General features: G+C 40.8%; 1 protein-coding gene across 1 annotated transcript; it reads right to left on the bottom strand.

Moving 5' to 3' along the window:
* Positions 1 to 9,094: 9,094 nt before the first annotated feature.
* On the bottom strand, positions 9,095 to 18,146 carry LOC124143662 (tereporin-Ca1-like). Its single transcript, XM_046512689.2, has 3 exons — positions 18,049 to 18,146; positions 11,617 to 11,851; positions 9,095 to 11,523 (listed from the first exon to the last, which is right to left on the bottom strand). The coding sequence occupies exons 2-3, from the start codon at positions 11,818 to 11,820 to the stop codon at positions 11,134 to 11,136; spliced, it is 594 nt and encodes a 197-aa protein (XP_046368645.1). The 5' UTR covers positions 11,821 to 11,851; positions 18,049 to 18,146; the 3' UTR covers positions 9,095 to 11,133.
* Between the last annotated feature and the right edge of the window lie 2,819 nt (positions 18,147 to 20,965).

Genomic DNA, 20,965 nt, shown 5'->3' with positions numbered 1-20,965 from the left:
TCATCTCACTCTAATACATCTCTGTGTCATACTTGACGCGATCATTGTACCTAAAATAACTGAAGTTTCTCTTTGTAAGTAGTACACGAGTTAGAATGTGAGTGAGGGGTTAACGCGGATGTTTGAACACTATTTCGGGTACATCACGAAGTGTAAACATAATGTTGGATAAAAGCTCCAAATGAACAGGCCCTTTATTGAAGGTCGCTTGTTGAAACCCACTAGCAAAGGTATGGTCCTGACAATCTAGGGCAAATCTGAAATTCGACCCCGGATTATGTCACAACTAAATTACACAACAGGTGCCTGAGATGACTGACAGCCGCGTCACTAAAACATGAAACTAGAGCATTATTCAGCATTTTCTTATATCTTCATGACATGGAAAATATGCAGTTGCCTGCCTTGCCGCTCACCTTCTCGTCTATGTGTACATGTGTTATTCCGAAACATTGTATGAGTGAATGTTGATCTCCGCCGCAAAAATGTTACCGTTGTATAAGCGGTCTGTAAATAATCGTTTTGAACAGACTAGCCAGTGTTTGAGAGCATGAGCTACAATCGGGATACGATCAGTGATACACAGTCGACCAGCTGGTCACACATTATAACCATCCGATCCACATTTGAGATCCAGATGGTTCTAAAGGCCTAGCCGTTTCCCGAATGTCCACAGGTGTTTTTCTTCCCAACAACACATTCAGGATATGGATATTTCCGGTGAAGAATAGATACCAGGTATCCCATGGTTCTGGTACGAACTGAGCAAGGGGCATCGGGTCAGACTCTGATACATCTGTGGTGCATGTTATCGTACCTGACAGTGTCGATCGCTGCTCAAACGTTCAGTCACTGGTTTGTCTGCTTTACCAATACCCATTATGGTGCCGTGGGCATTTGGAAATGTCTCCAGTAAGAAGGATAGGGTGGTCAGGCTTGGTTCATTTTGTATATCGAACAAAACTGGCGTGTGATGCTACTCACGGTATAGCCTCTTAAGACAAACATGCGTTGCTGAAAAGCAATCCTAACCCGGATCTTCATGGGGGTTGATGTAAACGACACTAATGAGTGAGTTGGTTTAACGTCGGTTTAAACAGTACTTCTGTCATTTGATGACGTGTCAGTTTCATGTGTGGGGGAAAGCCCGAAGTAATGGAGGCTGAAGACGTTAATTTATCCAACATTTTTCGCGAAAAGATAAGCGCACCCTGTCCCACCGATGACATAGGTCACATGTGTAGTATAGATGTAGGCCAAAATATGGAATTGCATCATTTGGTCTCTGATGCGGATGATTTGGAGAAGGCAGCGACGTCTCTAAGGCAACACTTCTCAAAATGCTTCACCAAGGCCGCGTATGTTGTAACCCTGATCCAACAACTTCTGAGAAACATTCATATGACGCTCTTTGAAGACTTCGAGAAAAAACATTCTCGATGTGTAACTCAAAGTAGTAAAATGTAGACGCCAAAGGCTGGTACTGCTGGAATATTGCTCGACATGAGGGGAAATCAGACTATTGAAAAGTAGAAATCAGCACTCCTGTCATAAAGTATTGTGTTCTCAGCTAAAGAAGCTATTATTTTATTTTATTTGCTTTCGAAAATAAATAAGTTTCACTGTTTACATATTTTCAATTACACCAAATACACGAACTTAGACTTAATTGATGTTCTTCATATTAATAAGCAATGTAACATATTTCGTTTAAGCTATTTAATTACACAGTTTATATTACCCAAATCCTTATTCGGATTAATTCCACAAACTTACTTTTAGTTAGAAATGAGAGCCATGATGTAACGTGTGCATGGAACAAAAAAATACTGAAATGTCATCTGCTTCAAGTGTTGGTATTTATAGGCCATCCACACGTGACACAATGCAATGAGAACAGGAGTTGCCTCCCTTTGACCACTACCCGTATTTTACATATCCACCCTGAGAGAGAATGTATGCTGTGCTGCTTTTCCCCAGAAGGATGGAGGCTAACACATTACCGATTTCACTCCTAGCGTGAGACAACTGACTGCAGTGTATTATTCATGTTTTAGTGTAATTTTAAAGTACTCTTTGCTATTCCTCAGAACTGATTAGTTAACAAAGTAAATAAAATCAGTTCAAATAAGACACTTGAAGATCCGGGGTAGAATAGGTCTTCAGCAACCCGTGCTTGTCGTCAAAGGCGACTATGCTTGTCATAAGAGGCGACTAACGGGATCGGGTGGTCAGACTCGTTGACTTGGTTGATGCATGTCATCGTAGCCAAATTGCGTGGATCGAAGATCATGATGTCAATCACTGGACTCGATTAAATACAGGCCGTCGTCATATAGCTGGAATATTGCTGAGTGCGACATAAACAACACACAATCATTCAATCAATCAGTTCAAATAAAACTAACACTGACTTTAATTTGTTTTATTGTTATAAGCAGATGAAGACAACAGCATCAGGCAAAAGTGGTCTACCCAGAAATGTCTTCTTAAACAGCTGTCAACACACAGTGATGGTCGTGGGGAACAGTATATGCAATAACATAATACAAAATGCGAAAAGATGAGAGAATTAGTATAAAAAGATGCGTACATCACTTTACAGTAACCATAAAGAGTCAGTGACTCTTTTTATAATGGGGATGATGACCGGAATCACTAACCTTAAGACGAACAGTTTGAATGAAATAAAGATATTCCTTCAGCATAATTTGAGCGGAGCCACATGGTATGAAATTATATTTCTTTTCAAATCAAATCTTTAGTGACTGTGCAGGTAATGCATGTAATCATAAATTTATACAAGGGAATATATTGCCTCCGTTTGTATTAACATTCAAATTAAATCTTGCTTTTATTTAACCCCATGTTTATACCCCAGCAGAACATATCAACATGGCAGAACACTTGTAAACCTTTTTTTATGTCCAAGGTATGTATCAAACAAATTTTGTGTGAATGTCATTGTTTATTATGTTTATTAAGTTGTTTTAGCTTCGAAAATGCAATATTTCCGAAATAAGAGAATATTTGTTTACACTCAAAATTCATATTATACACACATTTTTTTCATACTTTATCACATTTTCATATGATATTGTATTATGCATAGTTTAATCTATCACTGTATACATAATGTTTACTGTTGTTTGTTGTGCGACATAGATGTAATGTTTTTCCTTACAGTGAAAATGAACGAGAAGTTCTTATTTACCTGAGTAATATGAAAATTGTTGGTGTTAGGGAATGACCATTTCATATAACGGGAGAGGGGGGATTTATCGAAACACATAAATTGTCCTCGAAAATGCTTGTAGAAAATAATTGTGAATCTGACTCTAGATAGATAAATAAATTGTCAGCCACAAAAAATACATTGCCGCAATCTTTAGTGTCATAAACAGCATACACCAGCCCAAAGTAAGACTCCGTCATCTGATTAGAATGTAAGTATCAACATAGTCAATGTAATTACTAGTGCACCTTTTTTATGTTTATTAGGTTACATATAATTGTCTCAGTAAACAGTATTGTAATAAAATATTCTTCCTTAGATTACTTCATGATTCAGTCAAACTTTTCTTTTCTTTTGTTGAATGTTGGAGGAGCCTATCCCGTCCGAACCATTTACTCATTGTCATTAAAAACTTATATTTTATATTTTTTTATTTAGAACAATGAACCTGATTATTTTCCTCAGAAAAACAGCTTGCAAGAATGTAAAAAAAATGTGACAGGCAATATTATCCTTTTTCAACAATCTGAAGCATCATAACTATTTTTACAGGGGGGAGGCTTTGTATTGAAGCACAGCTACTCATGATCAACTTCCAAGAATGTCATTTTAGTGAAGGCGAATTATTTTTCAAGAGTCTATAGCATAAAATTTTTTTCAACAAGTTTCGGGGCCAGTTAATTTTTATTTCGACAAAATCATTGAGCCTTGGAATCACTATTAATATAGAGATGATACTAGGTGCGAAAAGATGACAGTGTCCTTATCTCAAACACAAACCGCATCAAACGGGATCGGGTTGTCAGGCTCGCTGACTTGGTTGAGGCATGTCAGCGTATCCCAATTGCGTGGATCGATGTTCATGATATCAATCACTGGATTGTCTGGTCCAAACTCGACCATTTACAGACCATAGTTAGTTAGCTGGAGTATTGCTGAGTGCGGCGTAAAACATCAAACCAACCAACCAACCAATTGATAAAGGTTTGCTTGGACAACTAAAACTGACAAACGTTTGGTAGAACATTTTAAAATAGGGTCACAAAGCGTTGTTGAGTCTACCGTAAGACACAAATGAAATTCTCACTGTATGCTAAGTTTCGGAGTTGTGAGACAAAGCAACACTTTCAAATGCAGGCCCCCATATATTTGATTTAAAGAAATAAGGCTTTACTTTATATATCACGTCAATTACGCTTGTATAGGTTGTGTAGATGGTGTTTTCAGTCTATCTTCTGTGGTAATTTTGTGTCAGCGGTCTTTGGTTGTATTACAATCGTTATCGCATTCCTATGACCCGAACCCATGTTTCCTGATATCATCAGGTCATCATCTTCGAGCGATATGGTGACGGTTTTCTCAAAGTACTTCTCCTTTAGGTAACATTTCAAGTTTCCTTGTTGCCCACTGTACATTTTCTCAAACATATCCTTTTCATGAACTGTGTCACCTGGCTTTGTTATCCCAATCGCCAGATGATTTTTGTTGAAGATATGGTTGAAAGGAGAGCTCCACATGACCACCACACGACGACTTTCTCTAGAAGAGGGTGTAACCTTCCAGGATACAGTCCCGTACGTTCCACAGAAAGTAAAACCTTTATTGCGAGCCACCTAAAATGAAAACTTTGAATCATTTAGAAAAGTTGAAAGATAAATATCCAAAAGAAAAAAACATAATGCAAAATGACCAAATTGGACTTCATACCATAGCTTCTTTATGTCCTGGTTGAATTATCATTGGAGGAATGATTATCAGCCCATCATCTGGATAAGCTATTGGATCGTCCAGAGTCCACTGTGTCCAATTTTCAGTTAAAATCACGCTTGCCACTTTATGCTCGAGGCTGGATAGAATGGCAGATATTGACGTTCCCGCCAATGAAGCACCAGCGATAAGTGGGGTTGCCATGATCACTGTGAGCCTGGGATCTTAAAGGGATCTGCAAAAACAACGTTGAAGTTATTATAATGGAAAGACCCATATTGTAATGGAGTTACATTACTACCTTACTGCTTCTACTGCTATTTTTCTAACCTAGGAGGCGGAGCTATGAGAGGTCTGGCTACAGAAGTTGTTGCACCCACTAGTTGAGTGGCTTCCGTCTTTCCACAGCTATCACGTAACCGGAAGTGGCGAAATCGCGCACAATCACATCACTGCTAGTCATTGGCCTATACAGGCGTCTAAAAATTAAGCTCCCAAGTTTGAAGAACAAGACAGCATCCTCTGCCTATCCTTATGCATTTCCTTTGATGACCAGTTTATTCTCAATTATGGAGTTTATAGTCTGATGTACCAGGGTTGTCTTTTCAGGCCTACGTTAGCATAATTATTGCCTGACTTTGGCTCTTCCCTACGCTTACTTCGCACGTGTGTTGTACCTGTCGCCATGATGTTTTGCCACATTGTGCTAAATTCCTTTCTTTCTGGGCTTTTAAGGTGTATGACTATACTCTTTATCTTGTAATTTTTCTCGTGAACTTACTAAAAGTTTGAGTTTTCTTTGTTGACATGTTTGTCTGTTCTACTCAAAACCCTTTGAATTTATATGTCACATTGCTCACAATGCCAGGGCAATAAATCAGCCAAGGGCCCTCACCCCAGTTTGCGTGTATTTTATGCTCCCCTGTTCCTCGTCATCTATCCCCCAGTGACCATCAGGATTTTCAGGAAACAACACACCCAACGTGGTCACAGTCATCCAAAGATGTCTGACCACAGGCACACTTCCCTCACTTGGAGATAACCAATCACATCGACGAAGAGGTGTTTTTATCCACAACTATGCTACAATCATCACTAATAGAGCACAACCGCTTGTCTGCACCTACGATCACCTTTTTGTATTAATTGGCCTTCTTACATCAGATCAAGATCTGACAGTCAGAGGCTGACTACACCTTCGTCCAAAACAACGGTTTCAATCACAGTGTATTCGTCGGCAGAACCCGCGGACCTAGGTGACCCAGCTCACCTCCACTGGTATCTTCATTGGTGGACAGTGAGATCGAATGTCTGTGACGCCGTCCTTAACCTGATCTTTGATACATCTGGAGGACCAGACTGCCTCCGGACTGTGGTCAAATGATTAACTCCGATGAAACAAATACAATCTAAAATTAGAAGCACTCATCCTTGCCGTGTCTCATTGACAGTCACAGCCCTAGAGCCAAGTGCTAGCCATATGCACAGACAACATCACAGTCGTCTGGTGTCAACCAGCCGAGGCCTCACTCATCATCCCTACTGTTCTCAGACCTTCCGGTTCTTTCAATAAGTGGAGCAAGTACACATGAGATTCATCCTTGGTTGTCGCAACATCCTGGTAGATGAACTCTCCAGGCCAGACAAAGAGGCCCCAATGGAGTGGGTGCTCCACCCCGACACCTTCAGTGATTCAGCCTGCCAAATATCGACCTATTTGCCACCAGCCAGAATTAACAGCTCTGGACCTACATCTCACCGGTCCCGGAACCTGTTGCTTGGGTAGTCGACACATTCGCTTAAAGCGTACACTTTTCCCGCCATCTGTACAACTTAGGAGGGTTCTGCAAAAGATCAAAAACACACCGATTCTTTAACTGCTTTTGATCGAGCCTTGGTGGACGGTTCAGAATTGGTAAATGGATCTTTGTGACCTCACCAGTCGCGACCCTCTCGAACTCTCAGGGTTGGCACACCTTCTGGTACATCCCCCCAGTCAGTTGCCACACCCACCTCCAGACAAGTTTCGTCTGCATGCTTGGCACATCTCCACGTGGCCCAAAGTGCTTAAGGTCATTTGGCTAGAGCAGGGAAGGCTGTTGCCTCAGCACACTGACCATTGACACGCTCTCTGTATGATGACAAATGGTGTTTCTTTGAATCCTTTTGTAAGGATAAGAAACAGGATCCTATTTTGGCATCATCACAATTTATGGCTGAATTCCTTCTCGACCCCTACAACAAGCGCCACATCAAGGGTAGTACCATAACTACATATCTGGCAGCCATCAAATCGGGGTTGGCAGTTCCTAAGGATCACAAAATCACTAAGATCACGGAACTTTAATCTTTTCGACAGTCCTTTTGTCTGGAGGATCTCGAATGTCCACAGGTGTTTTTCTTCCCAACAACACATTCAGGATATGGATATTAGATGTGAAGAATAGAAACCAGATATCCCATGATTGTAGTACGAACTGAGCAAGGGGCAGCGGGTCAGACTCTGATACATCTGTGGTGCATGTTAGCGTACCTGACAGTGTCGATCGCTGCTCAAACGTTCATTCACTGGTCCGTCTGCTTTACACTACAATTACCGACCTACTGACATTACCAATACCACACTATGGTGCCGTGGGCATTTGGAAATGTCTCCAGTAAGAAGGATAGGGTGGTCAGGCTTGGTTCATTTTGTCTATCGAACAAAACTGGCGTGTGATGCTCCTCATGGTATAGCCTCTTAAGACAAACATGCGTTGCTGAAAAGCAATCCTAACCCGGATCTTCATGGGGGTTGATGTAAACGACACTAATGAGTGAGTTGGTTTAACGTCGGTTTAAACAGTACTTCTGTCATTTGATGACGTGTCAGTTTCATGTGTGGGGGAAAGCCCGAAGTAATGGAGGCTGAAGACGTTAATTTATCCAACATTTTTCGCGAAAAGATAAGCGCACCCTGTCCCACCGATGACATAGGTCACATGTGTAGTATAGATGTAAGCACAGAATATGGAATTGCATCATTTGGTCTCTTGGAGAAGGCGGCGACGTCTCTAAGGCAACACTTCTCAAAATGCTTCACCAAGGCCGCGTATGTTGTAACCCTGATCCAACAACTTCTGAGCAACATTCGTATGACGCTCTTTGAAGACTTCGAGAAAAAACATTCTCGATGTGTAACTCAAAGTAGTAAAATGTAGACGCCAAAGGCTGGTACTGCTGGAATATTGCTCGACATGAGGGGAAATCAGACTATTGAAAAGTAGAAATCAGCACTCCTGTCATAAAGTATTGTGTTCTCAGCTAAAGAAGCTATTATTTTATTTTATTTGCTTTCGAAAATAAATAAGTTTCACTGTTTACATATTTTCAATTACACCAAATACACGAACTTAGACTTAATTGATGTTCTTCATATTAATAAGCAATGTAACATATTTCGTTTAAGCTATTTAATTACACAGTTTATATTACCCAAATCCTTATTCGGATTATTTCCACAAACTTACTTTTAGTTAGAAATGAGAGCCATGATGTAACGTGTGCATGGAACAAAAAAATACTGAAATGTCATCTGCTTCAAGTGTTGGTATTTATAGGCCATCCACACGTGACACAATGCAATGAGAACAGGAGTTGCCTCCCTTTGACCACTACCCGTATTTTACATATCCACCCTGAGAGAGAATGTATGCTGTGCTGCTTTTCCCCAGAAGGATGGAGGCTAACACATTACCGATTTCACTCCTAGCGTGAGACAACTGACTGCAGTGTATTATTCATGTTTTAGTGTAATTTTAAAGTACTCTTTGCTATTCCTCAGAACTGATTAGTTAACAAAGTAAATAAAATCAGTTCAAATAAGACACTTGAAGATCCGGGGTAGAATAGGTCTTCAGCAACCCGTGCTTGTCGTCAAAGGCGACTATGCTTGTCATAAGAGGCGACTAACGGGATCGGGTGGTCAGACTCGTTGACTTGGTTGATGCATGTCATCGTAGCCAAATTGCGTGGATCGAAGATCATGATGTCAATCACTGGACTCGATTAAATACAGGCCGTCGTCATATAGCTGGAATATTGCTGAGTGCGACATAAACAACACACAATCATTCAATCAATCAGTTCAAATAAAACTAACACTGACTTTAATTTGTTTTATTGTTATAAGCAGATGAAGACAACAGCATCAGGCAAAAGTGGTCTACCCAGAAATGTCTTCTTAAACAGCTGTCAACACACAGTGATGGTCGTGGGGAACAGTATATGCAATAACATAATACAAAATGCGAAAAGATGAGAGAATTAGTATAAAAAGATGCGTACATCACTTTACAGTAACCATAAAGAGTCAGTGACTCTTTTTATAATGGGGATGATGACCGGAATCACTAACCTTAAGACGAACAGTTTGAATGAAATAAAGATATTCCTTCAGCATAATTTGAGCGGAGCCACATGGTATGAAATTATATTTCTTTTCAAATCAAATCTTTAGTGACTGTGCAGGTAATGCAGGTAATCATAAATTTATACAAGGGAATATATTGCCTCCGTTTGTATTAACATTCAAATTAAATCTTGCTTTTATTTAACCCCATGTTTATACCCCAGCAGAACATATCAACATGGCAGAACACTTGTAAACCTTTTTTTATGTCCAAGGTATGTATCAAACAAATTTTGTGTGAATGTCATTGTTTATTATGTTTATTAAGTTGTTTTAGCTTCGAAAATGCAATATTTCCGAAATAAGAGAATATTTGTTTACACTCAAAATTCATATTATACACACATTTTTTTCATACTTTATCACATTTTCATATGATATTGTATTATGCATAGTTTAATCTATCACTGTATACATAATGTTTACTGTTGTTTGTTGTGCGACATAGATGTAATGTTTTTCCTTACAGTGAAAATGAACGAGAAGTTCTTATTTACCTGAGTAATATGAAAATTGTTGGTGTTAGGGAATGACCATTTCATATAACGGGAGAGGGGGGATTTATCGAAACACATAAATTGTCCTCGAAAATGCTTGTAGAAAATAATTGTGAATCTGACTCTAGATAGATAAATAAATTGTCAGCCACAAAAAATACATTGCCGCAAACTTTAGTGTCATAAACAGCATACACCAGCCCAAAGTAAGACTCCGTCATCTGATTAGAATGTAAGTATCAACATAGTCAATGTAATTACTAGTGCACCTTTTTAATGTTTATTAGGTTACATATAATTGTCTCAGTAAACAGTATTGTAATAAAATATTCTTCCTTAGATTACTTCATGATTCAGTCAAACTTTTCTTTTCTTTTGTTGAATGTTGGAGGAGCCTATCCCGTCCGAACCATTTACTCATTGTCATTAAAAACTTATATTTTATATTTTTTTATTTAGAACAATGAACCTGATTATTTTCCTCAGAAAAACAGCTTGCAAGAATGTAAAAAAAATGTGACAGGCAATATTATCCTTTTTCAACAATCTGAAGCATCATAACTATTTTTACAGGGGGGAGGCTTTGTATTGAAGCACAGCTACTCATGATCAACTTCCAAGAATGTCATTTTAGTGAAGGCGAATTATTTTTCAAGAGTCTATAGCATAAAATTTTTTTCAACAAGTTTCGGGGCCAGTTAATTTTTATTTCGACAAAATCATTGAGCCTTGGAATCACTATTAAAATAGAGATGATACTAGGTGCGAAAAGATGACAGTGTCCTTATCTCAAACACAAACCGCATCAAACGGGATCGGGTTGTCAGGCTCGCTGACTTGGTTGAGGCATGTCAGCGTATCCCAATTGCGTGGATCGATGTTCATGATATCAATCACTGGATTGTCTGGTCCAAACTCGATCATTTACAGACCATAGTTAGTTAGCTGGAGTATTGCTGAGTGCGGCGTAAAACATCAAACCAACCAACCAACCAATTGATAAAGGTTTGCTTGGACAACTAAAACTGACAAACGTTTGGTAGAACATTTTAAAATAGGGTCACAAAGCGTTGTTGAGTCTACCGTAAGACACAAATGAAATTCTCACTGTATGCTAAGTTTCGGAGTTGTGAGACAAAGCAACACTTTCAAATGCAGGCCCCCATATATTTGATTTAAAGAAATAAGGCTTTACTTTATATATCACGTCAATTACGCTTGTATAGGTTGTGTAGATGGTGTTTTCAGTCTATCTTCTGTGGTAATTTTGTGTCAGCGGTCTTTGGTTGTATTACAATCGTTATCGCATTCCTATGACCCGAACCCATGTTTCCTGATATCATCAGGTCATCATCTTCGAGCGATATGGTGACGGTTTTCTCAAAGTACTTCTCCTTTAGGTAACATTTCAAGTTTCCTTGTTGCCCACTGTACATTTTCTCAAACATATCCTTTTCATGAACTGTGTCACCTGGCTTTGTTATCCCAATCGCCAGATGATTTTTGTTGAAGATATGGTTGAAAGGAGAGCTCCACATGACCACCACACGACGACTTTCTCTAGAAGAGGGTGTAACCTTCCAGGATACAGTCCCATACGTTCCACAGAAAGTAAAACCTTTATTGCGAGCCACCTAAAATGAAAACTTTGAATCATTTAGAAAAGTTGAAAGATAAATATCCAAAAGAAAAAACATAATGCAAAATGACCAAATTGGACTTCATACCATAGCTTCTTTATGTCCTGGTTGAATTATCATTGGAGGAATGATTATCAGCCCATCATCTGGATAAGCTATTGGATCTTCCAGAGTCCACTGTGTCCAATTTTCAGTTAAAATCACGCTTGCCACTTTATGCTCGAGGCTGGATAGAATGGCAGATATTGATGTTCCCGCCAATGAAGCACCAGCGATAAGTGGGGTTGCCATGATCACTGTGAGCCTGGGATCTTAAAGGGATCTGCAAATACAACGTTGAAGTTATTATAATGGAAAAACCCATATTGTAATGGAGTTGAATAATTTTTTAAATCTCATCCTGCATTACTACCTTAATGCTTCTACTGCTATTTTTCTAACCTAGGAGGCGGAGCTATGAGAGGTCTGGCTACAGAAGTTGTTGTACCCAGTAGTTGAGTGGCTTCCTTCCTTCCACAGCTACCACGTAACCGGAAGTGGCGAAGTCACGCACAATCACATCACTGCTAGTCATTGGCCTATACAGGCGTCAAAAAATTAAGCTCCCAAGTTTGAAGAACAAGACAGCATCCTCTGCCTATCCTTATGCATTTCCTTTGATGACCAGTTTATTCTCAATTATGGAGTTTATAGTCTGATGTACCAGGGTTGTCTTTTCAGGCCTACGTTAGCATAATTATTGCCTGACTTTGGCTCTTCCCCACGCTTACTTCGCACGTGTGTTGTCCCTGTCGCCATGATGTTTTGCCACATTATGCTAAACTCCTTTGTTTCTGGGCGTTTAAGGTGTATGATTATACTCTTTATCTTGTAATTTTTCTCATGAACTTACTAAAAGTTTGAGTTTTCTTTGTTGACACGTTTGTCTGTTCTACTCAAAACCCTTTGAATTTATATGTCACATTGCTCACAATGCCGGGGCAATAAATCAGACAAGGGTCCTCACCCCAGTTTGCGTGTATTGTATGCTCCCCTGTTCCTCGTCATCTATTCCCCAGTGACCATCAGGATTTTCAGGAAACAACACACCCAACGTGGCCACAGTCATCCAAAGATGTCTGACCACAGGCACACTTCCCTGACTTTGAGATGACCAATCACATCGACGAAGAGGTGCTTTTATCCACAACTATGCTGCAACCATCACTAATAGAGCACAACCGCTTGTCTGCACCTACGATCACCTTTTTGTATTAATTGGCCTTCTTACATCAGATCAACATCTGACAGTCAGAGGCTGACTAGACCTTCGTCCAAAACAACGGTTTCAATCACAGTGTATTCGTCGGCAGAACCCGCGGACCTAGGTGACCCAGCTCACCTCCACTGGTATCTTCATTGGTGGACAGTGAGATCGAATGTCTGTGACGCCGTCCTTCCACCTGATCTTTGATACATCTGGAGGACCAGACTGCCTCCGGACTGTGGTCAAATGATTAACTCTGATGAAACAAATACAATCTAGAATTAGAAGCACTCATCCTTGCCGTGTCACATTGGCAGTCCCAGCTTTAGAGCCAAGTGCTAGCCATATGCACAGACAACATCACAGTCGTCTGGTGTCAACCAGCCGAGGCCTCACTCATCATCCCTACTGTTCTCAGACCTTCCGGTTCTTTCAATAAGTGGAGCAAGTACACATGAGATTCATCATTCAGCACATCCTTGGTTGTCGCAACATCCTGGTAGATGAACTCTCCAGGCCAGACAAAGAGGCCCCAATGGAGTGGGTGCTCCACCCCGACACCTTCAGTGATTCAGCCTGCCAAATATCGACCTATTTGCCACCAGCCAGAATTAACAGCTCTGGACCTACATCTCACCGGTCCCGGAACCTGTTGCTTGGGTAGTCGACACATTCGCTTAAAGCGTACACTTTTCCCGCCATCTGTACAACTTAGGAGGGTTCTGCAAAAGATCAAAAACACACCGATTCTTTTACTGCTTTTGATCGAGCCTTGGTGGACGGTTCAGAATTGGTAAATGGATCTTTGTGACCTCACCAGTCGCGACCCTCTCGAACTCTCAGGGTTGGCACACCTTCTGGTACACCCCCCAGTCAGTTGCCACACCCACCTCCAGACAAGTTTCGTCTGCATGCTTGGCACATCTCCACGTGGCCTAAAGTGCTTAAGGTCATTTGGCTAGAGCAGGGAAGGCTGTTGCCTCAGCACACTGACCATTGACACGCTCTCTGTATGATGACAAATGGTGTTCCTTTGAATCCTTTTGTAAGGATAAGAAACAGGATCCTATTTTGGCATCATCACAATTTATGGCTGAATTCCTTCTCGACCCCTACAACAAGCGCCACATCAAGGGTAGTACCATAACTACATATCTGGCAGCCATCAAATCGGGGTTGGCAGTTCCTAAGGATCACAAAATCACTAAGATCACGGAACTTTAATCTTTTCGACAGTCCTTTTGTCTGGAGGATCAACGTGCCACGTTTTGTCCCCAGGTTGGGAATTGAACGTAGGACCGCTCCTTTAGAGCCACTTCACTCGGCGTTCTCTTCAATCTTACCAAAAACAGATGTCTCCTAAGTATGGTTCGAGCATAGAGAACAAGGTGCTGTGCATCTGGGGCTGTGCTTGGATTTCTCCCAGGACAGACGGACAGATCATTCACTGTTCCTCTTTTATCATCAATAGTGGGTTCCGAAGACAAGGATGAACTACTCCTGTTCTCAGTTTGAGCCTTAAGGGTTTTCCTCTGTCGTCTCAAGTCACAATGTGGATCTCGGAAACGACTATTTATTCCAGTCTTGTCTACATCCAAGATGGCAGCTGGCCATAACACTATCTCACTTTAGCTGCATTTTATTTCAATGCAGGCGTATGAATTGGCAGGAATGGACCCGCCAGAGACAACAACCGCCATGAGATTTGATCTGTCACCTTGACCATGGCTCTCAACAGCAATTGCTCCATCCGATCCGTCATGGAGGATTGTTTTTGGCGCCCGGATACTGTCTTTGCCAGTCATTATCCCAAAAACGTGTCTCTTGAGGATGAACAAGGTGTTCAGATTCGGTCCGCTGGTGGTAGCACAACAGGTCAATATCCCCTGACGATCTTGATTCCTATACCTCGGAACTGACCCTATGATCTCACTGCTAGTAATTATTCCAAGATTAGTGGGTTTCCGTTTTTTCCCGCTCAGGAAGCTATCCTATTACCCAGGTTAGTTGGAGGGCCTTACCTTAATTCTATCTGAAAGGCATGCCCTCTTCCGTTTCATCTGACAAAGATGCTGGGATGTAGTAATGCAAGATAAGATAAAGCAATAAGTAAAATGTAAATGCCTGAAGTGCCCACCCATTGATTTTCTACCTCCCCTCGAAGTTCTTTCTGATGGGCGTTTACTAGCAGGTATGTGACTGTACTTGACCTCGCCACCCCCGGTTAGTGGTAGCTGTGGGAGGAGGGAGGAAGCCACATAATACATGTATAGTGGGTACAACAACTTCTGTAGCCAGACCTCTCACAGCTCCGTCTCCTAGGTTAGACCAATAGGAGAAGCATTCAGGTAAACTACTGTGCAAAAGAAACTTATCACCTTATTCAGTAGCTCTATAAAAAGAAACAAAGACAACTGTTAACTGTATGATTCATTTTTCAAGGTTGGTACAAAATTGCAATGGCATATCGATAGTGTACTTGCCATAAGGCCGAGCGAAAGAGACATGGAGTCAAAATAAAAACATTACATTTACAAAAGGTGCTCATAAAGTCAAATCATGTGACAAAGTGAGGTGAGGGGAAATGGGGTTTAACGTCGCGTCAAAAATTATTGCACTTATACAGCAACATGCATGCACATGCACATAAGCCCCTTTTTGCCGAGCGCCAGACAGGGTAACACCAAGTGCCATCTTTTAACGTCTTTTGGTATGATGCGGCCAGATCGAACAACGGACCTTCCGCACTCCAGGCGGAAGCTCTATCACTAGATCACGGAGTCCTTAGTGTGACCACCCCCCTGCATCATTGCATGCCACAAATACGTCTCCTCGTGGGTGTCGCCAGTCTCCGGAATTCTGCGCCACTCATTCAATAAAACCTGTTCAAGCTGCTGTCTGTTTGGTAGGGGAGGTACGCATTGTCTCAGCTGTCGATCAAGATGATCCCAGAGAAGCTATATAGGATTCATGTCTGGAGAACATGCTGGCCAACATAATATGTTGACGTTAACGTTGTGCATATATTGCTGAATAAGTCTGGCGGTACGAGGTCGTGCAGTATCCTGCTGCAAAAGGGTACCCCTTGTCTGTCCACGTAAGAATGGCATTACTACAGGTCGCAACACTTCATCTCTTTGGCCCGTCAGATTCCCACAGATAAGACATGCCTTGTTGTCCACTCACCTCAAATACCGCCCCATACCATGATACCGCCTCCACCATAAAGGTGGACAGCTTGGATGCAGTTAGGTGCAAGTCACTCTCCCCAAGGTTAATAAACACAGACTCGGCCATCATTTTCAGAACAAGTTAAAGCGACTTTGATCTGCTAACAGCCCCCTTTCTTAATCACGCCGCTGCCATTGACGTAAGGTTCGTGCCCATTGTAAACTGCATTGATGGTGTAGAGGGGTCAAGGCCATTCCACTGAAGGGCGGTAGTGAGTGAGTGAGTATTGTTTTACGCCGCTTTTAGCAATATTCCAGCAATATCACGGCGGGGGACACCAGAAATGGGCTTCACACATTGTACCCATGTCAGGAATCGAACCCGGGTCTTCGGCGTGACGAGCGAACGCGTTAACCACTAGGCTACCCGACCGCCCCCGAAGGGCGGTAGGCTCTGATACCAGCAATGTGGAGTCGTCATAAGATTCGTCTCCTGATGGGGTGTCCCAGTGCTGTTGCCGCCGTCACGTATCGGTTGCTGATAATGGGTCAACAAGTTGCTGATACATCCTTATTTTGAGTATACTGGACCAAAAGGAAGGTTAAGTTGTCCGGTATTCGATGTTTCAACAATGCATGTAGTAAATCGTTTAAGGTCAAATTGTTTGATAGGCATTACTTAGAAGTTGACGGATTTCAAGGTAGACACAATTTTATGTATAATAACTTCTTTAATATTGTAAAAAGCAACGTTTCGGTGTAGATCCTTATACCGTTGTCAAGCAAGACTGAATGAGGGACATAGTACAGAATATATATAGTAGGAGGAGGATTAACAGTAACAACCATTGCATACATCAGTGTGATAACATAGGTAGGTGTTGACAACAAAGGGATAATACTGTAACATCACGATGGACAGAGAACACACAGGTTGAAGCCAATGGGACTTGAAGCCAATTAATGATGGCTTGTGGCGGTGAAAGTGGACTGCTTCTGTTAGTTTTCTTTTAGTGAAATCATGGAGGTTGTTGGAGAGGATTTGGACGTTGTCCAAGTTGATGGAATGATTGGGGCAGTTGCTGATAAGGTCCGACATGGATGATTTACTGTTGGATTTAATGGTGGATGGGTTGTGCTCTTTCATTCTGGTGTTGATTGGGCGGGATGTTTCACCTATGTAAGATTTCCACAGTTGCAGGTCTGGGTATTGGATGGTGTACAGTGTAGATGTTATATTTATATATATATCAATTAATCCTTGAACATACAATTTCTATAGTTCATTGCAAGAAACACTTAATGATGTCACACGATATTTTCATAAGACATTAGTGGAATAAACTTTAAAATATTTGAGTGGTTCGGCCATATATATTCAATACGCAAAACATCATATACTGGTGCTCATCTTCTGCTTCCTGTTACTGCATAGTTTACAAACTGCATTCTTTAAATATGTGTGTGCATCTTCTCTGTTCAATGTTAATGTATGCGATTGGCATCTTATTCTAGAAATTGTTCTTAACGTTTACAAGGTTTTAAAAGATGTTCTTAAACTTTTAATTGAATTTCAAACATTACGTAATGTTTAAAAGTTTATGATAATAATAGTGCCATTCCTTTAGTCTTTGAGTGACTTATAAATCAAATGTTCAGGAAGTTCTGCTTTCTGACACACATAGACAAAACCAAGTTCGTTAATACAGTCCCGTGAAAATCCGGGGTCTTAAGTAGTATAAAGTTATATAAACGTTCCACTCTGTTTATTTGTGGCAAATACAAACACGACTTTGCTGCCACATGCTTTCCGTGTCTTGTGTCAATACTGAACGGCCTCCCCGAGGCTACAAGGTACAATCCCTTACATTTATTGTTGAGATTTGCATTTTTGAATAAGAAAATATAAAACGTAGGCAGTTAAATTCCATCAAATTAATCATCCATTGCGTCAACGGAGACAACTTACGTATCGCTGAATATGGTTTATTTATCTGTATAGGGCATCTAAATGAATATGTGTCCACGTGCAATTAGGATCGAAGTCCATTTGATACCAGCTATATGTAGCTATATAAATTTCTAGCAAGGTTTAACACCTACCTCCAGTCGTAACGCTTCAGGATGTTGGGTGGGACTGCGGACAACGGAACAAGGTGTGATGAGGACAAATTACCGAATCCCCATCAGGTACGGAAGGTTCGGCAATTTGATTGGTTAAGGAGCGTGACGTCAAAGTAATCAACTCCGTTATCTCAATGCGTGGTGCAATATCGGGGAATCTCCGCTATTCTTAGCTAGACATGTTTAAACAAGTTTACTCAAGTGCTTGGCTTTTTGTTTTGATTGTTTGTTTGTTGTTTAAAGCCGCACTCAGCAATATTCCACCTATATGACGGCGGTCTGTAAATAATCGTGTATGGGCCAGACAATCCAGTGATTGACATCATGAGCATCGATCAACGCAATTGGGATCGATGACATGTATCAACCAAATCAGCGAGCCTGACCACCCGATCCCGTTAAAGCGGTATATACTTGTAGGACAGGTTTATTGTATTGGGGAGTTTCATTTTGAGCAGGGATCCAAACTATTTCTAAGCCTTTACCTAGTTTACGTAGATTGTTGGCGCTTATAATTATCTGTTGTATTAGTTTTGGGCGCTTTTTGTGTTTTTGTTTTTTATGGTCTGGAGCCCACTTAATGAGTCTGAAAGGATTAGGGGTTTTGGGTGTCTATTTATTTGAGCGCTGTACAGGGATGTTACTATCCCCATTAATTCGGCTGTGAAAATTGCTTGATTATTTGGGAGCCTATATTTTGTATCTTTTTAGGGGTTTGTTGATATGGATACCGAATCCTGTGCGTTTTGAGCCCGGGTCAAAGGACCCGTCTGTGTAAATGTGGCACCAATTTGGCCATTTTTCGTGAATGTACACTAGTGTGGTGGATTTAGCGGTATTTGGATCAGTTTCTTTATTTAGCCTGGTGGAGAGAGATATGTCGATTTTTGGGGTTTGGGTATGAAGGTGTTATTTGGTGCTGTGTTTAATTTTAATAATTTAGGTTGTGTGTATTTAGGTAATTTATTATGCGTTGAGAGATTGGTATAAATTGAGGGTTTTTGCGAGCTAGAGTTTGGAGTCTGAGGCTTATGTTGGTTTTAAGGATTTGTTGGTTTTGTTGGGTTGAAGCCCAGTAATTTGTTGTTAGATGTTCTCGGCGTAGATCCAGGGGCATTTCGCCCCTTAGTGTCTGTAGTGATATGCGCGGCGTGCCATGCTGAGTGCGTGTAATTATCTTGAGTGTTTGATATTGAATTGAGTTTAGTTTATCGCTTAATGAGGAGTTTAAGGTGTTGTATATTTAGCATCCATAGTCTATTTTAGATCTAATTAGTGATTTGTAAAGTGATAGTAGGGTCTCCTTGGAGGCCCCCCAGTTGGAACCTGTCAGGCAGCGTAGTGTGTTTAGGTCTTTAATGCATGTATTTGTTAGGTAGTTAATGTGAGCACCCCAGGTGAGGTGTTCATCAAATATTAGGCCAAGCAATTTGGTTTCTTTTTTTAATTGTATGTTTTTTTGGGGGGGGGTTTAATTGTAGTTTGGGGGTGTTTACAGGCATATTTCTGTGTTTGAAAAATACTATCCCTGTAGTTTTTTCGGAATTTATTGAGAAACCACATTTATTTACCCATATTTGGATTGTATTCAATGCATTCTGCAGTAATTTGCAGCCATATTTAATCTTTGAATTTTATTGGGTTTTCCCTCGTTTAGGTCATTAATCATAATGTTGAAGAGTGTTGGGCTTCGAATGCTACCTTGGAGTGTGCCATTTTCTGAGGGACACTGGTCCGATAGCGTTTGGTCGACACCCACGGTTATTTTGCGATTAGTTAGGAAGTCTTGGATATAGTTTATTATTTGGCCTTTAAGTTCTGCTTTGTTTAGTTTTTGTATGAGCCCGTTATGCCATACCATATCGAAAGCTTTAGAGAAGTCCAGAAATATGCCTACTGTGTATTGTCGGTTTAGTTGGCACGTTTTGATGTCTTGTTCTAATCGGGCGAGGTTGTCTAAGGTTGATCGGCCTGGGGTGAATCCACTTTAATCTTGGTTTATTATATTGTTTTGGTCTAGGTAGTGTTGGAGTCTATTTTTGACCATCGCCTCCATGATTTTACATAAGTTTGGGGTTCGGGAGATTGGTCTCCCATGAAGTAGGAACCTGGCTGTTTTGGAAGATGAGATTCTATAGTTTAAGTAGTGATTCCAGAAGATTTTTGGGTAGCTGTTTAATTATTTGTTTCTATTATTTAGTACATGGAGTAGTTCCTCTAGTGTGTATTGTTGGTCAATTTCTAGGTTATCATCTTTGGGTAATTTGAAGAATTTATTTTTATTTTTTAATTGTTTTTGGAATTCCTCAGGAAAGTTACTATGACTACTGATGGCTGAGAAGTGAGTTGAGTTATTAATGTTCGGTGTTTTTGGGGTTCGTTTAATGCCTCGGATTGCGTGTATTTTGCGCCATGCTATTCTTGCGTCTATGTAATGGTTTATTTCTTCGCAGAATGTTTTCCAGTTTTTGGCCTTTGCCGTTTCGTCTAGGCTTTGCACTTCATGGTTTAATTGATGGTTTAATTGTGATTAACTGGGTGAGAGTGATTTTAAGAGTATGTGTGTAAGGATGAAAGGATAACGTGGTAATTACCGATGGTGAAGTTCTCCTTGGCTGCTTAACAGGCGATGCTCTGTGCTGGCTTGGGAGGTGTTGCTCGCTTGGAGTAGAAACTGCAACTGAACGCACCACTTGATCTATATGTTGACACAGCTGATACAAACCAGTCGAGACAAGTTACACAGTACAGAGTCCGCTTGGATAAACAAGCTTTGTTATGGCTTAATCCCGCCGACCTCGATAGATAGGCTTTTTATGCAGGGTCGGTAATTTGTACTCATCAAAGGTGGCATACAATCTGATCACAAGCCTGCATGGCAGACTGTGTTTATAAT

This window comes from Haliotis rufescens, unplaced genomic scaffold, assembly GCF_023055435.1.
Source record: "Haliotis rufescens isolate VD_foot unplaced genomic scaffold, xgHalRufe1.0.p SCAF_7, whole genome shotgun sequence".
Lineage (NCBI taxonomy): Eukaryota > Metazoa > Mollusca > Gastropoda > Lepetellida > Haliotidae > Haliotis > Haliotis rufescens.
The sequence above is the reverse complement of the archived record's forward strand: the minus strand, read 5'-3'. Positions and strand labels throughout refer to the sequence as shown.